At 36.6% G+C, this 21,202-nt stretch overlaps 1 protein-coding gene and 1 long non-coding RNA gene across 5 annotated transcripts in view; one reads left to right on the forward strand and one right to left on the reverse strand.

Moving 5' to 3' along the window:
• Positions 1 to 21,202, reverse strand: part of LOC106505379 (uncharacterized) — a 916,097-nt gene that overhangs the window by 801,366 nt on the left and 93,529 nt on the right. The gene's annotated exons all lie outside the window — the stretch shown is intronic.
• CPB1 (carboxypeptidase B1) overlaps positions 6,354 to 21,202 on the forward strand; it is a 44,088-nt gene continuing 29,239 nt past the window's right edge. Inside the window, exons 1-3 of the mRNA NM_214169.2 lie at positions 6,354 to 6,440; positions 6,547 to 6,622; positions 14,953 to 15,077. Of these exons, the coding sequence (NP_999334.2) occupies positions 6,370 to 6,440; positions 6,547 to 6,622; positions 14,953 to 15,077 (272 nt within the window). The 5' untranslated portion in view covers positions 6,354 to 6,369. The remainder of the gene's footprint in view (positions 6,441 to 6,546; positions 6,623 to 14,952; positions 15,078 to 21,202) is intronic.

A 21,202-nucleotide genomic window follows, 5' to 3' on the forward strand; every position in this document is an offset into this window, starting at 1 on the left:
GGCTCAGGGAGAAGTAATGATCTTTTACCAGAAGAAGAGAATAAAATCATGGAAGCCTAATATGGCTTTTTACAGTTCTGCTTACAATTACGCATTAAACAATTTACCCCTTGTGGATGAGTTCCTAAAGCCTGCTGAGATGTTGCACTTGGAGAAACGAGTACATGCTGTTTTTTCTTCTGTTGTGGTTTATTTTTATTAAAACAAAAAACTTACAACAACTAAAAAAAATTCACTTTTGCTGAATTTTACTCTTTCCAAGAAGACCAATAGTATGGATGAACATTTGTCCAATGTTTGTAGGAAGCCCAACAATAAAAGACAATGGCTTATACTTTCATGCCCAGTCAATGTCCTATGGGCTGGAATTCATAAAATAAAGGCAGCAGATGGCATACCTAAATTTAATTTGCTATTTGATTCATCCTTGTGTTACCACTCTGAAATGCAGACACTGAATGTTTATCCAACACTGCTAGAAAACACAAGATCCTGCTTTGTGAAAGTTTATCATGCAATCTGATGCTGGATCATCAATTCTGAGAATGAAAACCATTGCCCATCTACAGAGGCATTTTCCTCAAATTAAAAGGGACCTGTCAACAGCCAATACTCTGTGTATCAGAAATGGCATTCCATGTGGCTTGGAATCACTTCTCATGGCAGTAAGGCAATACTAGAGACCATAAAAAAGAAGAATGTGCTTTGATTCTTCTGTTTAATTTAAAATTAAGGGGGATATTTTGTGTTTCGGCCTCACCTCCCAATGTTCCATAAATGGGATCACTTTTCCTTGTGGGTTCTTCTCTTAAATACTGTGCTACTGTCTTTGACTACCCATTAGTATGTATACATCAGACCAATATTCTAGACCACTACACCCTAAAATGAAAACTTTTTGAACCTTATGTTACAGCTTTTGGCAGCTGTCAAAATAATTCCTGCTGACATCATGTTTAACAGACTTGCCTCAGAGTCAGATCAATGTTGGGAAGCAGCATGCAGTGCTACAAAATTAGGTCATTAATTGTGAAACAAGCTCAACCCTGCTTGCATTCGGAGGCCAAAAAAACTCTCAGTTTGAAAGAAAAAAAAAACAAAGATTCTGGAATCTTCTTTCAAATCTCAAAAAAGGTGTCAATTCAGCTATTCTCAGAGTTCTTCGGAAGAATTTTATTATTTAAAAATATGGTGATATAATGTCTAGTCCTCCAAAAGGACTATAAAACATTCCAGCATTAAAATATATACCACTGCTAAAGGGTGAAAATCCAAGTGCTAATGTACCGACCATCTTTCTGAGAATTCAAAAGTAAACTTTTTCAAATGACTCCAGGAGAACCTGTCATCCACCTATCAATCTCAAGTGTCAACCTGAGTAGTCCTCATGGGATTCACCTATAAAATTAACTCATAGTGATCTAATAGAAAAAAAACACAAGAGTCTCAATGACTTAGAATTTGGGAACAGAAAAAAACAGTCTGGTAGTTAGAACCACACTGCCAAATGACAGCATCAGCTGCATTATCTGTGTGCCTGGAGGTTGCCCTTCCAAATTAATTTCAAGAATAAATTGAAATTGCACTGGAGCCATGCAAAATAGAAAATGGACCTTTTCGAAGATCATATCAGGTAAAGAGTAAACAAGTTGTCAGAGAATATTGACATTTTCTTTTTAGAATTGATTTTGTGCTTTTATTTTTCTACTCATATGGCATGTTATACTATTAACATTTATTTATTAAAACCCTGCCCTTTCTTCAAAAGGTTTTAAGGAGTTTTAATGTTTTGTTACAACATTTTAAGATAAAAATAGTTTCCTATTATCTTACAAACTAGAATGAAACAAATATTTCTCATATTTAAATTAAGGGCAGAGGAGTTCCCATTGTAGCTCGGTGGTAATGAACCCAACTACTATCCATGAGATGCAGCTTCAATCCCTGGCCTCGCTCAGTGGGTCAAGGATCTAGGATTGCTGTAAGCTGTAGTGAAGGTGGCAAACACAGCTAGGATCCTGCATTGCTGTGGCTGTGGCATAGGCTGGCAGCTGCAGCTCTGATTTGACCCCTGGGGCCTGTGAACTTCCATATGCTGTGGATGTAACCCTAGAAAGGAAAAAAAAAAAATGAATTAAGGGTAGAAATGTACATCTTCTTAAGTTTGTTTCCAATAAAGTTGTTAATACGGAAATAGAAAAAAAAAATGTCACTTATTCACTTTAATTCAAAATAACTAATTTTTAGGGAACTTTTCCCCAAAATCCATCATTAATGCACAAATCAAAAATCACAATATGAAAATGGTCTATAAGAATGAACTAAGATAAATGTAGGTACGAAGATAAGTTGATTTATTTATTGGTAAATTGGCACCACTCCAATTTACCTCCCTACTCTTCTGCCCTGATTAATTGCCCTCAGCAAGGAGCTGGAACCTAGTTATGCTATTTTCTTAATTCTTGTTGATGAGGTGTTGACATAAGGATAGAAAGAGAACCAACTGCCTTTTAACTAGCCCATTCTTCATGAGTTAATCAATCATAACTTGTCCATTTTAATTATCTCCCAAATTCCAAGTAGAGACATGCTTGCAATTTCCAAATATTTGCATGATTAAAGATGTTTTCCTTGTTTCAATAAGGAACCTCAAATTGATGAGTAAGGTGGCAAGATTTATGGGATGAAGTTGTCCTGTTTATCTTCCAGCTTTCAAAAATACTGGTCTGCAATTCAGTAACAAAAAGCATTCCCACCAGAGATATGCAGACTATGCCCATTCATGATGATGAGCATGTTTAAAATGTGTGTGTGTGTGTATACACCAACATCAGTAGATGCCAGAGAGAAAAGCTGCCAAGAACATGTTTACTAGCCTGCCTCTTCATATCCATAAAAAGGCAATCTATTCAAATATTAAATATAATTACACAGAGCTAACAGGCCATTCGTACACCTGGATAACATTTCCAGGTTGTTTTTCCCCTCCTTGGAGCAATACCAACAGATTGTGTCATCAATCAGTTATACTCCCTCAAGTTACAGGGAAACTCTGGCTGCTTCACAAACAAGTGGACAGTTCAGTTAAGATACAGATGTGAACAGAACTTTCACTGAATTTATGAAACCAGTTATTTTGATTGGATGCAAACAGAAACAAAAGCCAACTCTGTTCAAAAATAATTTCCTATTTAGGAGCTTCCCTTTTCTATCACCTAAAATCCTATCATGTTTAAACATCAGAATTGAAGTGACAATATTCTTCTTTCACAGTAAATGGTCTAGCAATTGATGATAAAATATGATGATGATAATGATACAGAGTTTCTGAGAGAATAATTGTTACATAAAATTTTTCCTACTCAATATCCAATAGACACAAATACATTTAAAAGTACTTGAACTCCTCCAAGTCATTAGAACTGTCTGCTCTGATTTAACAGAAATCTCCCATTTCCTGATTCATCTCTCTTCCCTTGTATCATCTGGTCCTTTAACAGTGAAGAAGAGCTGTCTATTTACTCCTCACCCATCAGTTCTAGGTAGTAGTCAAACTGAGAGAATGGTTTGCTCAGAATCATCAACTGACCCAATTATTAAACCCATATTCCACAGTGAAGAAGAAAGATGTCAAGAAAACCACTCCCTTAATACTGGCCTAACCACTAACATGCCTGTCACAGCACAACTTGAGGAACAGGAAGCAAGCCCTTTTCATCTCTGAAAACTCATAGTCACTCCTCCCAAGAGGGGTGATCATTACTTGCCCCTCCTGGTAGGAGTGACTTATCTGCCTGGTAAAACTTGGGAGAGGCTGACATCCATGACAATATCATCCTGGAGGCAGGGTACTGTTTAAAGTACAGGGAGTACAGGTTCATCTCTCTTTCTCCTGGACTGGTCTATCCTTAAGTGAAGAATTTTTATATAGCTCCAAAAATCAAGTTATATTTCAATATCCTAAATCATGTAATCAAATATAACTAATACATTCATATATATTCACTGACACTTAAAACTTCCATCTTAATAGTATAATTTATGATCCAACATGGGTTTCAAAACATGCCTGTAAACATTCTTCTGAATATATTCTTAGCATTTTATAATCACACCAATAGCACTTAGCCCAGTGACCTTAACACTGAAGTCACAATAAACTTTTTGGCCTTGAACAAAACAGAGCAAGAATGCACAAGTTAATATGATTCCATCTGTGAACTCAGTCTAGAGTTTCCCAGAATGTGCTCCCAAAATCACTGGTCCTAAGTGATGTTTTTGACGAAAATATTCCACAGTCGAACAAAATGGAATGTAGCAATAGTCCTAAATATTCTAATTTAGCTGGACTTATCCAACCTGATACTCTACTATGAGATAAGTTTAAGAAATGTTGTATCAGAGTTCCTTTTTGAGGACTTACAATACATATTAATGACTCTAAAAAGCCCTAAAACAAAACAAGTTTGTTTATTTTAATTTAAAGCAAACACATTTTACCTGAGAACCCTTTCCTATTTAACACCATGGCATACGCCTGGGAAAGTGCTTTTCCAGGAAGCGAAACATCACATAGAATGAACCATAACTCCACAGGGCAGTTTCCACATTCTCCAAAATCTCATGCAACACAGACACTCTTGGCTTATTAATCACCAAAGCCATGCATAAAAAAAGAAGAATTTAAACATATAAACATGAGACAGGAAGCAGAAATTTTAATATCTATGAAAAAATATTGCAACAAAAATTGCTAACTGAAAAACCTAATTGATTCACAAAGCATCAATAGAAATAATTTCTCCAGTATATTTACTGTCCCAAGTACAATACCACAAGTCATCCACAAATGATTATGTCCTCCTTTAGTGTCCTCCTTTCATCATTCTTTTTTAACCATCTAATTCAAACCACTATTCTAAGTTTGGAGAATGCTCTAGTTAAGGAGTCAAAGGAGGCAGAGGCCCTTCCCACTATCAAAGTTAAAAGTCAGACTTCCACTTTCCCAGCCTCTCTTGTAGCTAGGCACTGATCTATGACCTTGACTTTGACAAACACAAGTGAGGACTACTCAAGATCCATCCTGGGAAAAGTACCAGCAGCTGCAGGAATAATTTTATTAGTATTTTAGGTGGATTTATGCCAAGGTCCTAGGGGTGATCAAATGATTTAGGTCGGGCCACTCAGCACATCCTATCATCCACACAGAAGTGTTTCAAGAATAGAAAAGCACATGTGCCAAGTCAGCCCATTGAAATTCAATCTGCATATCCGAGCTAAAATTTTGGGGAAGAAGAAACTGCCTTTCTGGGTCTTTGTTTTTTTGGGTTTTTTTTTTTTTTTGTCTTTTTTTTTTGCCATATGTTCCCATGGCATATCGAGGTTCCCAGGCTAGGGGTCCAATTGGAGCTGTAGCCGCCGGCCTACGCCAGAGCCACAGCAACGCAGGATCCAAGCTGCGTCTGTGACCTACACCACAGCTCATGGCAACACTGGATCCTTAACCCACTGAGCAAGGGCAGGGATCGAACCAGCAACCTCATGGTTCCTAGTCGGATTTGTTAACCACTGAGCCATGACAGGAACTCCCAAAACTGTCTTTCTGGATTGGCTAATCCAGTAGGATGCAAAACTTGACCTATTAGCAATTCCCTGGTGGCTCAGTGGGTTATGGATCTGACATTGTCACTGCTGTGGCTCAGGTAAATGCTATAGTAAGGCTTTGATCTTAGCCCTGGAACTTATGCATGCCGCAGGCACAAAAAAAAAAAAAAAAAAAAAAAAAAAAAAAAAAAAGGACCTGTTAGAGGCCATCCTGCTATCACATGGCAGAACTGATCAAAAGAGTGATCCAAGCTTAACAAACATCATCAACTGATGATGTGAAGCCAAAACTACTGCTAAACTTTTCAGTTACATGAATACCAAGTTCTCTATCATTTAGCTAGTTTAGACCAGGGTTGTTATGCATGATAGAGCTGCCCTAGACTCCCTTCTTGCAGGTGATGGTGGCGGTTGTGCAATAGCTAACATTTCCTGTTATAATTGTATTACAGTCTCAGTGGAACAGTCAATACTGAAATTTAGGAAGAAAGCTACAAAATAGATTTTACTTAAAACTCCTTTACCTACAGACTATTCTAGGTCTGACATCCAAATTAGATAGGCTGAACTTCAGTTATCTGCACTGTTTCCACAGGTGTTGAGAGAGATATACTCTCAGACTTTACACAGGTACCAAATCAACCATGGCAGGAAAACCATTAATCAAGATTTGATAGTGCCTATTTGCAATCAGGAGAAAAAAACAAAGAACACCTCAGATTATAAAAGCAGGCAAAACCCACCCAAAAGACCTAGTTAGGCACAATGTTGGCGTTCTTGATTCTTGTGACTGTGACTCTAGCATCTGCTCATCATTCTGGTGAGCACTTTGAAGGGTAAGTAAGCAACACCTTAAATGAGCAAATCCTTCCTTACTAGCCAAAAAATCTAAACGCATCACTCAACTTAAAATTTTCTCTCCTTCTGTATCTCACCATTCAGTGAGAAGGTGTTCCGTGTCAATGTTGAAGATGAAAATGACATCAGCTTACTCCATGAGTTGGCCAGCACCAGGCAGGTAGATAATAATGCTATCCTATAGGTTTCCTTCATACTTATTTTAAAATCTTAGACTGCACTGTTATTCTATCAAAGGAAGAATGGTATGAAATATTAACTCTAGCACTTTTGTAGCAAGAAATAAAACTTGAAAAACATTTAGTGCCACCATACCTTCTTTTTCTGCCTAAATTAGATTGCCATAAGGCCTACAGTATTATAAATCCTTGGTAATTTTTTAAAGAGCTGATAGAGGATGACAACTGGATGAGTTGTAACTATTGCAAAGGTCACAGAACATCTAAATGTACAGTAACTTCCCTTCTAAGGCAAAAGAGAAAAATGATCAACTTGGGTATTACAGAAAAACTGGGCTTTTGTCCAACTTCAAATTCATTTCCACATTCCATGTATCAACTGTTCTCTTTGATTTTCTTTCACTCCAAATCAAACAGCTTGGGTTTTCATGACCTTGATTCAGGCCCTCTTAATGATATGATATGAGGGAGGTAATGAAGGTAAAAAGCCATGAGTGATTTCCATACTTTTATTTCACTTTCAAGGAACTAAAATCTGTAGGCTACTTCAAAAAAAAATCTACTGTATATTGGATGAAAACTGACATTTTAATTATATATAGAGTGTGTGGTAGGAAGCTATTACTGACCGTGAATGATTCATTTGATCCAATGCTATCTTTTCATGAATATATAAACCAAAATAGTCTACCAATTTCTAAGTATCAATCTTTCTATAGCTATTTTGTTTCACTTTTAAGGTGTGGAGGATAAAAGAAGGTGGAGAGTATCATAATCTGAAATGGGTTCAGAATGTTAGAATTGAAAGAGAATATGAAGTCATCTATTCCACCCTTCTACTCAAATTTTGAATTTCCTCAGTGGAAATAGCATCCTTGATTGCTAGTCCTAATAAAATCTGTTTGAGTACTTGCAAGGGTAGTAGGAATACTGCTTTTTCAGAGTAGCAAATTTGTCTTAGAAATCATTCTAATTGTTATACTGAGATGAAAGTTACCTTATCTAACTTTGACCCACTGGATCTAGCTGAGCCAACTATTGTTTTACCTCTAAGATTTACCTTTTCCAAGCTTTCTATCATCTTTCCTAGCCCTGGTTTACAGACACTTGTTCTGGTCACCTCTGGATATAACTCAATCTTTCTGTCTATATTTCTTTTTTAAAAGTAGCTCTCAGAATTGACAATGGATGGAGTTCCTGTCATGGTGCAGTGGAAACGAATCTAAGAACCATGAGGTTTCAGGTTCAATCCCTGGCCTCGCTCCGTGGGTTAAGGATACAGCATTGCCGTGAGCTGAGGTGTAGGTTGCAGACGTGGCTTTGATTGGGAGTTGCTACGGCTGTGGTGTAGGCCAGCAGCTGTAGCTCCAATTAGACCCCTAGCCTGGGAACCCCCATATGCCTCAGGTGCAGCCCTAAAAAGACAAAAAAAAAAAAAAAAAGACAAAAAAGAATTTACAGTGGGCCTCCAGGTGTTCTCTGATTAATACCTACTGCAGACCACTGCCTGCTTTCATTTGTTAAGTAGACATTTATTAATGGGGCCCAATATTTTTTTTAGTATCTTGAACAGATATAGAATACTCCAAGCTTATAGAAAACTTATGGCAAATCAGAACCATTAGGCTGATTTTTTTTCTCACATGAAAAAAAAGCAAAGTATTCTTCCTTCTATACTTGTCTAATTTATTTTTTAACCTAAATGCAGGATTTTAGATTTACTCTGATAAAATTTATCTTGATGGCATATCAAGTCATCCAAGGAAATAATTCCTCTCCCTAACTTTACATTGCCAGCAAGTTTGATACACCTGCCTTTCTGACTTTTATCTTTGTCACTGATAAAGGAAAAATATTAAATAAGGGCCAGCATAGAATTAGAGGTCCTCTTCATGGTTCATTCATTTAATACCTATTTATCATGAGTCTCCAATATGCCAGACATAATGTTAAGCACTGAAAGTGATTCATTAATCAACTCTCCTTGGATGAGTTTGCTCTACCACTGGGCTGTCACCTACAGCTTTCCTTCCTGTAAAGAATAATATAAATGCAGAAACGTGGTCAAACACTTTACTAAGAACCAGATCCAGCATTCTATCAGGTGAGTGGTCTCTTTCAATAATAACATGAAGTCATTTGGGCCTGACTTATACTTGCTTTAAACTGTGCTGGCTCCCAAGTGTCACAGATTCCTTTTCTGGGCATTCACAATCCATCTACTTCCAGTTTACTCTGCAGCTTTGCCAGAATCCATATCAGGCCTCAGGACCTCCTGCTTCTGGGATTCACCTGTTTTCCTGCTTATGAAATCCAAGATATGCCCCCTCTACTCCTCAGTGATCCCTTCAAGCTCTGCTTCTGCTAAGGTTGCTGAGAAAGTTCTGCAACCATATCCTCAGTATTTTTTAGTTACTTAAAATTCAGCAATTCATGGTGGTCAAGAGCAGAGAATCTGGATTCAGACTTCCTGGGTTCAATTCCTGGCTCTACCACTTGCTAGCTGGATGCTGGACCCTTCTCTGGGTCTCAATTTTCTCATTTGCCAAAGAAGGAGAATAACAGCATTTACCTTATAGGATTATTATGAGATTTTAAAGAATTAACATAGAGCACTTAGAAAGAACTTACATAGTAAAAACTATGTAAGCATATTATTACCATCATTAGATCAAGGATTTCAATGCAATTTACATGGACAGTATAATCCCCTCTCTCCTTATCTATCCTGGGCCTCAGTGTTCTCTTTCCAAAGAAGGTATTTCTGTTAATATCATATGTGATAAAAATTCTTATAATAATTTCATCTCTCAATAGAAGTATAAAATGCAAGATATAGCATAGCTCCTTAGAAAAGACAAAAGCCAAACTAGAGTTAAACATGGCTACTTCCTCTCTTGCAGCTGCAAACATCATGCTTCAGCTCCAAGCAGAAGGACCACATGTTTCTTCTTTATTCATTTTATTTCCAAAATAATTGAAAAAGAGATTTTTCACTCTCCTCAGCAATCCTGCAACTGCAGCATATTCTGTATTGTAGCCTTCCTGATAAGATCATTACAAGGGCATCTAGTCTTTGTATTCATCCTTGGCCATGTGTCCTTCCTCCCAGCTTTTGAACATGTCCTTTTAAAAGCTGAATGTATTAGGACTCTAGAAGCCTCCCTCTTTTCATATGTAATTGTACAGTAAGGATTTTATTTTATTTCCTTGTTCCTTTATTGGAGACATTCACCATAGAACATATTCTCCTTTCTCAGTACTTTCTTGAATTCTGTTTCTCTAATTTCTGGTGCATGCTTATCTATGCCCAGAGTAATATGATTACAGTCTTTCAATGTTCCCAAACTCTCATTATACTTATAAATTCCTCTCCTGCTGTCTGGAACTAGACCTAGAGTAGAAGTCATTGACTTCAAACAAAAAGGAACATTCAATTAAGATAAATGAAAAGTCTATCATATGCCCAACTCATAGTCAAATGTAATGTGAAGAAAAAATTGTGTAAATAATATGAAGAACCAAAATTCCCCAACACCAAATATTTATTCTAGTATATATCCTTCTTATTTCCCAGAAGAATTTAAGGTAAGTACACTACTTTATCTGGCTTTTGTGCTGGTTTTGTAATATATTTGAGGAAGAACTGTAGTTATTAGCCCGCTGGCTGATTAAGTTAACATTCCCACAATGCTATCACTTGAAGATATTCCTTTATCTTCCAACAAATGTTCTTTATGGTTCTTTGTCACTCAGGTTCTTGGATTTATAATTTTATAACCTCAGTTTTATATAATTTACATATAAATTTAAATTTACATAATTCAATTTCCTACATCTCATATCAGATATTTTACTCCACTTCCATATATGCTTTATAAAATACAGCCCACATTAGGGTCAGCCTCATTCCTCAGTAAACATGTCATTCCCAGACCTACTAAATCAGAAATGGGACTGCACCTACTATTACAAGTTCCGCAGGTGATTCATACCCTCATGAACATTTGAGGCCCACTGCCTCCAACCTCTTCTATCTTAGCTAGACGATCCCTTAACTTGTGCAAAGAGAATTTTATTCTTTTTCATTTTATTTTATTGGTGTAGAGCTAACTTACAAAGTTGTGTTAGTTTCAGGTGTCCAGCAAAGTAAATCAGTTATACATGTACATATATCTGTTCCTTTTCAGATTCTTTTCCCATAGAGGTTATTACACAGTATTGAGTAGATTTCTCTGTGCTATTCAGTAGGTCCTGTTACCTATCTATTTGATATATAGTAGTGTGCATATTTCAACCCAAACCTGCTAATTTATACACACACACACACACACACACACACACACACACATCCCCTTTGGTAACCATGAGTTTGGTTTTGAAACCTTTGAGACTGTTTCTGTTTTTTAAGTTAGTTTTATGATTTTTGGATTTCACATATTAGTAATCTTGTATGATATGTCTTTCTCTGACTTACTTCATTTAGCGATAATCTCTAGGTCTACCAATGTTGCTGCAAATGGTATTATGCTTTCCTTTTTTATGGCTGAGTAACATGCTATTTTATATATATATATCTCCACATCTTCTTTATCCAATCCTCTGTTGATGGACATTTAGTTGCTTCCATGTCTTGGCTATTGTAAAATAGTGCTGCAATGAACACTAGGGTACACGTATCTTTTCTAATTATGGATTTCTCCAGATGTATGCCCAGGAGTAGGACTGCTAGATCATATGGTAGTTCTATATTTAGTTTCTTGAGGACCCTCCATATTGTTCTCAATAGTGGTTGTACCACTGTACATCCCCACCAACAGGGTAGAAGGGTTCCCTTTTCTCCATACCTTCTCCAGTATTTACTGTTTGTAGACTTTTTGATGATGGTCATTCTGACTAGTGTGAAGTGAAACCTCATTGTAATTTTGATTTGCATTTCTCTAATAATTAGTGATGTTGAGCATCTTTTCATATGTTTTTTGGCCTTCTATCTGTCTTCTTTGGAGGAATGTCTGTTTAGATCTTTTGACCATTTCTTAATTGGTTTTTTTAACATAAAACTATAAGAGATGTTTACGTATTTTTGAGATAAATCCCGTTGGTTGCTTCAATTGCAAAAAATTTCTTCCATTCTGTGGGTTGTCTTTTAGTTTTGTTTATCATTTCCTTTGTTGTGCAAAAGCTTTTAAATTTAATTAGACCCCATTTTTTAATTTTTGTTTTTAATTTCATTACTCTAGGAGGTGGATCAAAAAAAGATATTGTTGCAATTTATGTCAAAGAGTGTTCTGCATATGTTTTCCTCTAAGAGTTTTACAGTATCTGGTCTTATGTTTCCACTTCCATATATTAAACATAGCTCTCACCCACAGGGTGTTGGTAATTCCTGAAATTTGTATTTATCTCCTTGTGCCAATATTTTAAGTTTATTATTTGTAACCATAGTTAATGCATTATAACCATCTATGAGGCTATAGTGTTGTTCCTGATTTGGGGCTCTATTTCTTCTAAGAAGAACTAAGGACTAGCTCCAGCTTAGTAAATCTGCATCATATTTGCAGTATTCCATTGTGTTGGATGTTGGTATGTTTGCTGACCAGTTTTCTCCTTATCGAACTGAAATTTTTAAGGGACCTCAGGTTAGATCTGTAAGTCTTCTGTCAAACATGTTTATGAGACTTCTCCACCCTGTTTTTAAAAATCTATCATTCTCAATGCAGAATCTTAAAAGTAACACACTCTCCTTCTCTTTCTCTCTCCCTCTCTTTCGTGTGTGTGTGTCCTCCCAATATTTGGCAAAGCCAAGATGAATGAGTTAGAGGTTAGGAGATTAGGAAAACCGTCTGTAAGGCAATTACGCTGCTCTAAAGTGGTACTAGATATACTCAAGATTGTATTATAACCATCACCAAGAATACTGTGCAGGCATTTGTTACTCTAAGTGGGAAATCTAATATCTTAATATAGGTTCTTCCAGAAAAGATACTTAGACAAAGATTCAAGGGCAAAGATATCATTTGGAAAGCACAGGGAGCCTGGGGAAATAAGTTAGGAGTGATACACAGAAGGGAGGACAGCTAACTAAGGGGGCACTATTAAGCCAGCTACCACAGAGTATGACTAGAGATTAAACCTACAGAGAAACTCCAGGAAAGGGTGCAAATTGCAAGCTTCAAAATAATCCCACCTGTGAAATGAGCAAATTGAAGTATTTAGGCATCTATTTTCTAGGGTCATTGGTTAAGCACTTCTCTGGAAAGAGTTATCTCTTTGGCACCTCCTGCCTGCTACGTACGAGCTGTTAACTTGGCTTTTTCAAGTTCTGGGGGAGCTTTCATGCACAGAGATGCAGATCTTGGCAGTGGGGTGTCTCCTGAGCATGCTAAAAGGTCCCAGCATTAAGTATGAGTAGGGTACTGTCAAGTTGCCAGGAGATGCTTAGAGGACTTTATGTGCTTTACCAATTCTAAAGCTCTGTATCTGTAATAAATATACACCCCCCTCCTCCCATTCCACCATGGAAAACAGGCATTTATTAAGAATACAAATTCAGAGTTAACTTTTAAAACTATGCTTTCTCCTGCAATGTGCTTATCTTCATTGTCCTTCTCTTTACAATGCTGGCTAACTAGAATTCATTGCCAGCCTTCTGCTTTCTCTGTCCTTATCATGATAAGCCTTTACACTTCCCTCCAGTATCTTTTAACCTCTCATCTTTGACTCACTAGATCATATTCTGTAGCCAATCCTTATCAAGTTATCAATACTCTCTCCTTTCAACACCTTAGTGACAATCACACTCACACTATTTCCCCTGGAATCCCTTCTGTGTAATCCTAATATCCCTACCTCCCACTGCCCTGACATTCCCTATGATCCTGACTCATGATTCAACATCCTCTAGACATCTGTAGTGGTTAGAAGATTATAATGATGGGATATAAGGCTACTGTGTTATCCACAGGTGTATCTAAAATTGATTCAACTTAATATCTTACATCATTAATTTCTACTTAACAACCTCTAAGTCTGCCCAAACTCCTTCCTACATTCTAAAGCATGGTCCTAAAAAATACCACCAGTCACAACTCCATCTTGAGACTAGCTAATAAACATCTAAACAGGATTTAGGTGAGACACCGAGTCCAAGAAAGACCCAATGTCCTGGTTACCTCAGGGGTCTAGGGCTTTACTTAACTCAAGGAAAGAAGAGAAAAACAGAGACCTAAGAGAGGCAGGTTGTCCTTGGTTAACATTTTCCCAAGGAAAAAAGGAGATTTGAAACCACACATCCACAAAGAAAACATTTGAATTATCATACATGCCATCCTACATATGTGCATAATTTTCTCTACAATATCCCCATGTTTTATTTGCTCATTAGTATACTTCTAAGTCTCAGGCACAGAGCCTAGCAAATAGGGAGCACAGTAACAGTTGATAAATAATCAAACAAATAAAAAAACAGCACATTGTAGGATCCTAGTGAATATTTTGTTTCTGGCCATGGTACCAAGATGACCACTATGGAAAGATACATTTTTCCTCCCTGATGGATCCTTCACAGGTCAGGGATGCTCCTGGTTCCACTCATTATTGCGACTTGTATAGGTAGCACTGAGTTACAAGATAAACTCATAAAACAAGTCCATTAAAAAGTAAAAGGGGCAAGTTCCCACTGTGGCACAACAGGTTAAGGATCTGGTATTGTGTCTGTGGTGGCACAGGTTCAATCACTGATCCAGTGCAGTGCAGTGGTCTAAGGATCCAGGATTGCTGCTGCTACTGTGGCATAGGTTGCAGCTTCAGCAGAGATTCAATTCCTGGCCCAGGAACTTCCATATGCCACGGGTGCCACCATTAAAAAAAAAAAAAAAAAGTAATAGGGAAAGACCAATTTCCTTCTATTAAATTTTGTGGCTCTAGTTAATTCATCATCATTCATTCAGCACATTTATCCATTACTACAAACATTGTTATCACAATAAGCAGTTGCTCCAGAAAATCAATAAATAGCAAAGAGCAGTTATAGAATACTGCAATTAACTAGCATTATGGGAGATGATTATATGTTCTTTATGATTGCTGATAATCAATAAATGCTATGTATGTACATATGTGTAAACACTTTTATTGACATCTAACTGCTTGGTCCCAACTCCTGTTCACTCAAAGGAGATACTTTTAAGAGATTTCATGGATAATTTGAGTTTGAAAATAACATTGGAGTAGAGCAATAATGTGCTTGCTGGTGATAATTTACCCACTGAATTATAGGTGTCCAATACAATATGTTTTATTCCTTATTCAGATTGACTTCTGGAAACCAGATTCTGTCACACAAATCAAACCTCACAGTACAGTTGACTTCCGTGTGAAAGCAGAAGATATTTTGGCTGTGGAAGACTTTCTGGAGCAGAATGAACTACAATATGAGTAAGTTCATGTTTTATAGTGATGAATACTCTCTCCCATGTATGCTCACATCCTGGTCTCTGAAAAACCCTGGGAAGGTAAAAACAAGTTCAAGACACTGGCTTCTCCAGTTCCCCACAAATAGGTCATGGCAGAGCTGGCCCTGAATTCTAAGTCTTAAGATATCAGGCCTGGTAGATTTTTGTGTTTAACTATTGCTTTAATAAAAATTATTTTTACTCTTGAATCTCAAATCTTTAGCCAGCAGGTTTAGCAATAACCTTCTACTGGCTTATATGGACTACAAGCCATATGATATATGGACTACAAGCCAAACCAGTGGATATCCTATTATTAGCTAGACACAGTTTTAGTCCCAAATCATATCAAGTCTTCTTTTAAGGTGAGCACCAGCCCTATTATGAGCCACAAGGGTTCTTCATACTTCTCTAGATTAAGGACCAGACTATAGTCAGTCTGAATGGTCCTTATGTCCTTTTCCCTCCCAAAGTCCCCAACTATCTCTAATGGTAGGAGAAGGCATGGAGAGGAGGACTGAAAAAAAGGACAGTGGTTCCCCAAAGGTCTAGAGTATAATTGATTAAGCTGATCACTCCATATCTCTTCTCTAAATACCATGCTGGTCCATATAAGCCTTTTAAGATGAGAACATCCAGAGTTCTTGTTGCAACACAGAGGAAATGAACCTGACTACTATCCTCTGAGGTTGCGGGTTCAATCCCTGGCCTCGCTCAGTGGATCGAAGATCCAGCATTGCCATGAGCTGTGGTATAGGTCACAGACAAGGTTCAACTGCTGTTGCTGTGGCTGTGGTACTGTGCTGTGCTGTGCTGTGGTACTGTGCTGTGGTACTGTACTGTACTGTGCTGTGGCTGACAGCTGTAGCTCTGTTTTGACCCCTAGCCTGGGAACTTCCATATTCCATGGGTGTGATGTAAAAAGCCAAAAAAAAAAAAAAAAAAAAAAAAGTTGGGGATGTCCTAAGTAGAGGCAGTTGACCATTTACTGATCCTACAAATAAATAGTGTGTGCCTACAGATAAAAAGTATTGAAAAAATAGATTTGGCCCTGCCCCTTCAGAGGAAAATGAACTTCAAACAAAGAATTTTAATATGTGTAATAGATATCAAGAAGAGTAAGAGCTGAAGATGGAGGGAAATAGCTCAGGTCTAGGGATCATGGAGGGTCATGCTCAGAAAGGAGGCTGCAGCTAAGAACTGAAAGATGAGAACTTAGCCAGACAAAGACAAGGAAAAATCATGCTAAGAACAGACTATATGCTAAGACTTATACACACTTGAGGGAAGGCAGAAATTAGGTCTTTAGCCTAAAGCAGAGTTTTCCACTAGAGAGTGGATAAGTGAGAAGCAGAGAGACCATCTCAGGATCCAGTCCTGAACATTCATATGTTAATCCAACAATCCCCTACAATAAGCTCAAGTCTCCATTATAGAGAAAATGTGACCTACATAATTCTAACAGAAATTTTCTGTTGTTTTTCACATCTCAAAACATAGAATAGCATTTATGCTAGTAAAGATATCAGAATTATCACCTATAAAACCTGAACCTCCATCAGGAGAAGTGGTGCAGCATAATACAAGCTATGCTCTGGGGAAAAAAATAGATGAGGCTTAAATCCTGACTCTGCAACTTCCTGGCTAAGAGACCTTGGATAATTTGCTTAATCTTTCTGATCTCTGGCTTCCTTGTCCTTATAAGGAAAGGATCCTTATAAGCTTATGTTCATAAAGTGAAGATATACATATATATAATGCCACTCTAAAGGGCTGTTATAAAGATGAACTAAAACAATATGTAAATAAACTGCAACAGTTATTATCATTGCTATGAATGCTACTATGGTTTACTATTGTACAAAGAGGTACATTATATGCATTTTTAAAGGTCAATGGAAACTTTTTTTAACCCCCTATCACATTTCATACACAGTTTAATTATCTGCTTTTGCCTGAGGGAAGAGTTAAAATGTGACCTTAAGAATTGACTGTCTTTTTAAAACAAAGATACCAATAAGTTTCAAAATGCGATTAAAATTCATTGTGATATTTTGTTCTTTTTATTACATTAGGAAGGACTTTAGAAGCCCTGAGTATTATTCAAAAAGATAATAGTTCTTTATAATTCTTTAGGAAAAACAAAAGATCAGCGACCACAAGATAATATCCCTGGCCACCTGAATGACATCCTAATTGTACTAGGATCACAAAGTAGTAAAATAGTTTTTAATCACTTATCAATCTCTCTGTATCAGGTAGAAAAATTCATGTCTTTTTTAGTGGGTAAGCTTTTGGGGAATTGTGTATACATGATATTTCATGTAGAACAAAGGACATTCCCTGAGGGCTAAAATCTTGTTAATTTTTGCTTAGCACATTTACGGCATATAATTTTCTAAATATTAAGTAATAATAAGTCCCTAGAAATCCTGTAGCAGCACACCAGCAATATCCTTGCCGGACTTTAAGCATCCCATTATTACTTCATATGGTAATTAATGTGCATTTTTAAAATTTCTTTATTATAGCTGACTTACAATGTTCTGTCAATTTCTGCTGTACTGCAAAGTAACCCAGTTATACATATATACATATATATACACACACACATACACACACATTCTTCTCACATTATCCTCCATCATGTTGCATCACAAGAGACTGAATATACTTCCCTGTGCTACATAGCAAGATCTCATTGCTTATCCACTCCAAATGCAATAGTTTGCATCTACTAACCCCAAACTCCCAGTCCAGTCCATCCCACTCCCTCCCCCTCCCCCTCGACAACCACAAGTCTGTTCTCCATGTCCATGAGTTTCTTTTCTGTAGATAGGTTCATTTGTGCTATATTTTAGATTCCACATATAAGCAATATCATATGGTATTTGTCTTTCTCTTTCTGACTTACTTATGAGAGTCTCTAGTTCCATCCATGTTGTTGCAAATGGCATTATTTTGTTCATTTTTATGGCTCAGTAGTACTCTATAGTGTATATGTACCACACCTTAATCCATTCATCTGTCGATGGACATTTCTTTCAGTTGTTTCCATAACTTGGCTATTGTGAATAGTGCTGCAATGAACATAGGGTGCATGTATCTTTTTCAAAGAAAGTTTTGTCTGTATATATGCCCAGGAGTGGGATTGGGCATCATATGGTAGTTCTATATTTAGTTTTCTGAGGTACCTCCATACTGTTTTCGATAGCGGTTGTAACAATTTACATTCCCACCAACAGTGTAGGAGGGCTGCCTTTTCTCTACACCCTCTCCAGTATTTGTTATTTGTAGACTTACTAATGATGGCCTTTCTGACCAGTGTGAAGTGGCACATCATTGTAGTTTTGACTTGCATTTCTCTAATAATTAGTGATGTTGAGCATTTCTTCATACGCCTGCTGGCTATCTGTATGTCTTCTTTGGAGAAATGCCTATTCAGGTCTTCTCCCCATTTTTCAATTGGTTTTTGTTGTTGTTTTGTTTTGCTTTTCGGTTTTTTTTTTTTTTTTTTTTTGCTGTTGAGTTGTATGAGTTGTTTGTATTTTGGAGATAGCTGGAGTTGTTTGGAGATTAGCCCCTTGTATACTACATCATTTAAAATTATTTTTCCACTTTCTGTAAGTTGTCTTTTTTTTAATGGTTTCCTTTGCTATACAAAAGCTTGTCAGTTTGATTAGATTCCACTGGTCTATTTTTGTTTTTATTTCTATTGCTTTGGGAGACCCACCTAAGAGAACAATAGTATGGTTGATGTCAGAGAATGTTTTGCCTATGTTCTCTTCTAGTTTAATGGTGTCTTCTTTTAAGTCTTTTAAACCATTTTGAGTTTATTTTTGTGCATGGTGTGAGGTATGTTCTAGGTTCATTGATTTACATGCAGCTGTCCAGTGTTCCCAGCACCACTTCCTGAAGAGACTTTTGCCCATTTTATGTTCTTGCTTTCTTTGTCAAAGATTAATTGACCATAGGGTTTGGGTTTATTTCTGGGTTCTCTATTCTGTTCCATTGATCTGTATATCTGTTTTGGTACCAGTACCACACTGTCTTGATTACTATAGCTTTGTAATATTGCCTGAAGCCTGGGAGAGTTATGCCTCCTGCTTGGTTTTTGTTCCTCAGGATTTCTTCGGCAATTCTAGGTCTTTTATGGTTCCATATAAAGTATGGATTGTTTTTTTATAGTTCTGCAAAAAATGCCATGGGTAATTTGATAGGGATTGCATTGAATCTGTAAATTGCTTTGAGTAATATGGCCATTTTTATGATACTAATTTTTTCCAACCCAGGAGCATGGAATAACTTTCCATATCTTTACATCTTCTTTAATTTCCTTGATTAATGTTTTATAATTCTCAGCATATGTCTTTCACCTCCTTGGTCAGGTATATTCCTAGGTATTTAATTTCCTGAGTGTGATTTTAAAAGATATTGTATTTTTATATTTCTTTTCTAATATACATTGTTAGTACACAGAAATGCAACTGATTTTGAATGTTAATCTTGTATCCTGCTATTTTACAGAATTCATTGATCAGTTCAAGTAGCTTTTGTGTAGAATCCTTAGGATTTTCTATATATAATATCATGTAATCTTCACAGAGTGACAATTTTACCTCTTCTCTTCCAATTTGGATACCTTTTTTTTCTTTGTCTGATTGCTGTGAGTAGGACTTCCAGTACTATGTTGAATAACAGTGGTGAGGGTGGACATCCTTATCTTGTTTCAGATTTTAGTGGAAAGGCTTTCAGCTTTTCTCCATTGAGTATTATATTTGCTGTGGGTTTATCATAAATGGCTTTGATTATGTTAAGGTATGTTCCATCTCTACCCACTTTGGTAAGAGTTTTTATCATGAATGGATGCTGGATTTTGTGAAATGCTTTTTATGCATCTGTTGAGTTGATCATGTGGTTTTTTACTTTTCTTTTGTTAATGTGGTGTATGATGTTGATTGATTTGCATATGTTGAACTATCCTTGTGAACCTGGGATGAATCCCACCTGGTCGTAGTGTATGATCTTTTTGATATGTTGTTGGATTCGGTTGGCTAAATTTTGTTGAGAATTTTTGCGTCTATATTGGTTATAGTTTTGGTCTACAGTTTTCTTTTTTAGTGGTATCTTTGGTTTTGGAATTAGGGTGATGGTGGCATCATAGAATGTCTTTGGGAGTGTTCCTTCTTCTTCAACCTTTTGAAAAAATTAAAGGAGGATGGGTATAAGTTCCTCTTTGTATGTTTGGTAGAATTGGTTTGTGAAGCCATCTGGTCCTGGACTTTTATTTGTAAGGAGTGTTTTTATGATGTATTCAATTTCATTTCTAGTGATTGGTCTGTTCAGTAGATCTATTTCTTCTTGATTCAGTTTTGGTAGGCTGTAAGGAAGTTGTCCATATCTTCTATGTTGTCAAATTTGTTGGCATACAGTTGTTCATAGTATTCTCTCATGGTTTTTTGTATTTCTGCAGTATCCATTGTGACTTTTCCTTTTTCATTTCTTATTTTATTTGGGTTTTTTCTCTCCTCTTCTTGGTAAGTCTAGCCAGAGGTTTGTCAATTTTGTTTACCTTTTCAAAGACCCACCTCTTGGTTTTATTGATTCCTTCTATTGTTTTTTGAATCTCTATTTTATTGATTTCCTCTTTGATCTTTATGATTTCCTTCCTTCTGCTGACTTTAGGTTTTGTTTGCTCTTCTTTTGCTAATTCATTTAGGTGTTGGGTTAAGTTGTTGATTTGAGATTTTTCTGTTTTTTTTTTTTTTTTTTTTTGAGGAAGGCCTGTATTGCTATGAATTTTCCTCTGACCACTGTTTCTGTGGTATCCCATATTTTGAGTGGATGTGTCTTCATTATCATTTGTCTTGAGGTATTTTTTAATTTCCTTCTTGATTTCCTCACTGACCCATTGGTTTTTTAGTAGCATGTTGTTTATTCTCCATGTAGTAAGTTTTTTCTCATTTATTTTCCTGTGGTTGATTTCTAGTTTCATGCCATTGTGATCACAGAAGATACATGAAATAATTTCTATATTCTTAAATTTGTTGAAATTAGCTTTGTGCCCCAAGATGTGATCAATTCTTGAGAATGATCCATGTGCACTTG

This window comes from Sus scrofa, chromosome 13 (genome assembly GCF_054392235.1).
Source record: "Sus scrofa isolate SSC_HxYL_T2T_F1_AM1 chromosome 13, Sscrofa_HxYL_maternal_Yorkshire_Landrace_v2.0, whole genome shotgun sequence".
NCBI classification, from domain to species: domain Eukaryota; kingdom Metazoa; phylum Chordata; class Mammalia; order Artiodactyla; family Suidae; genus Sus; species Sus scrofa.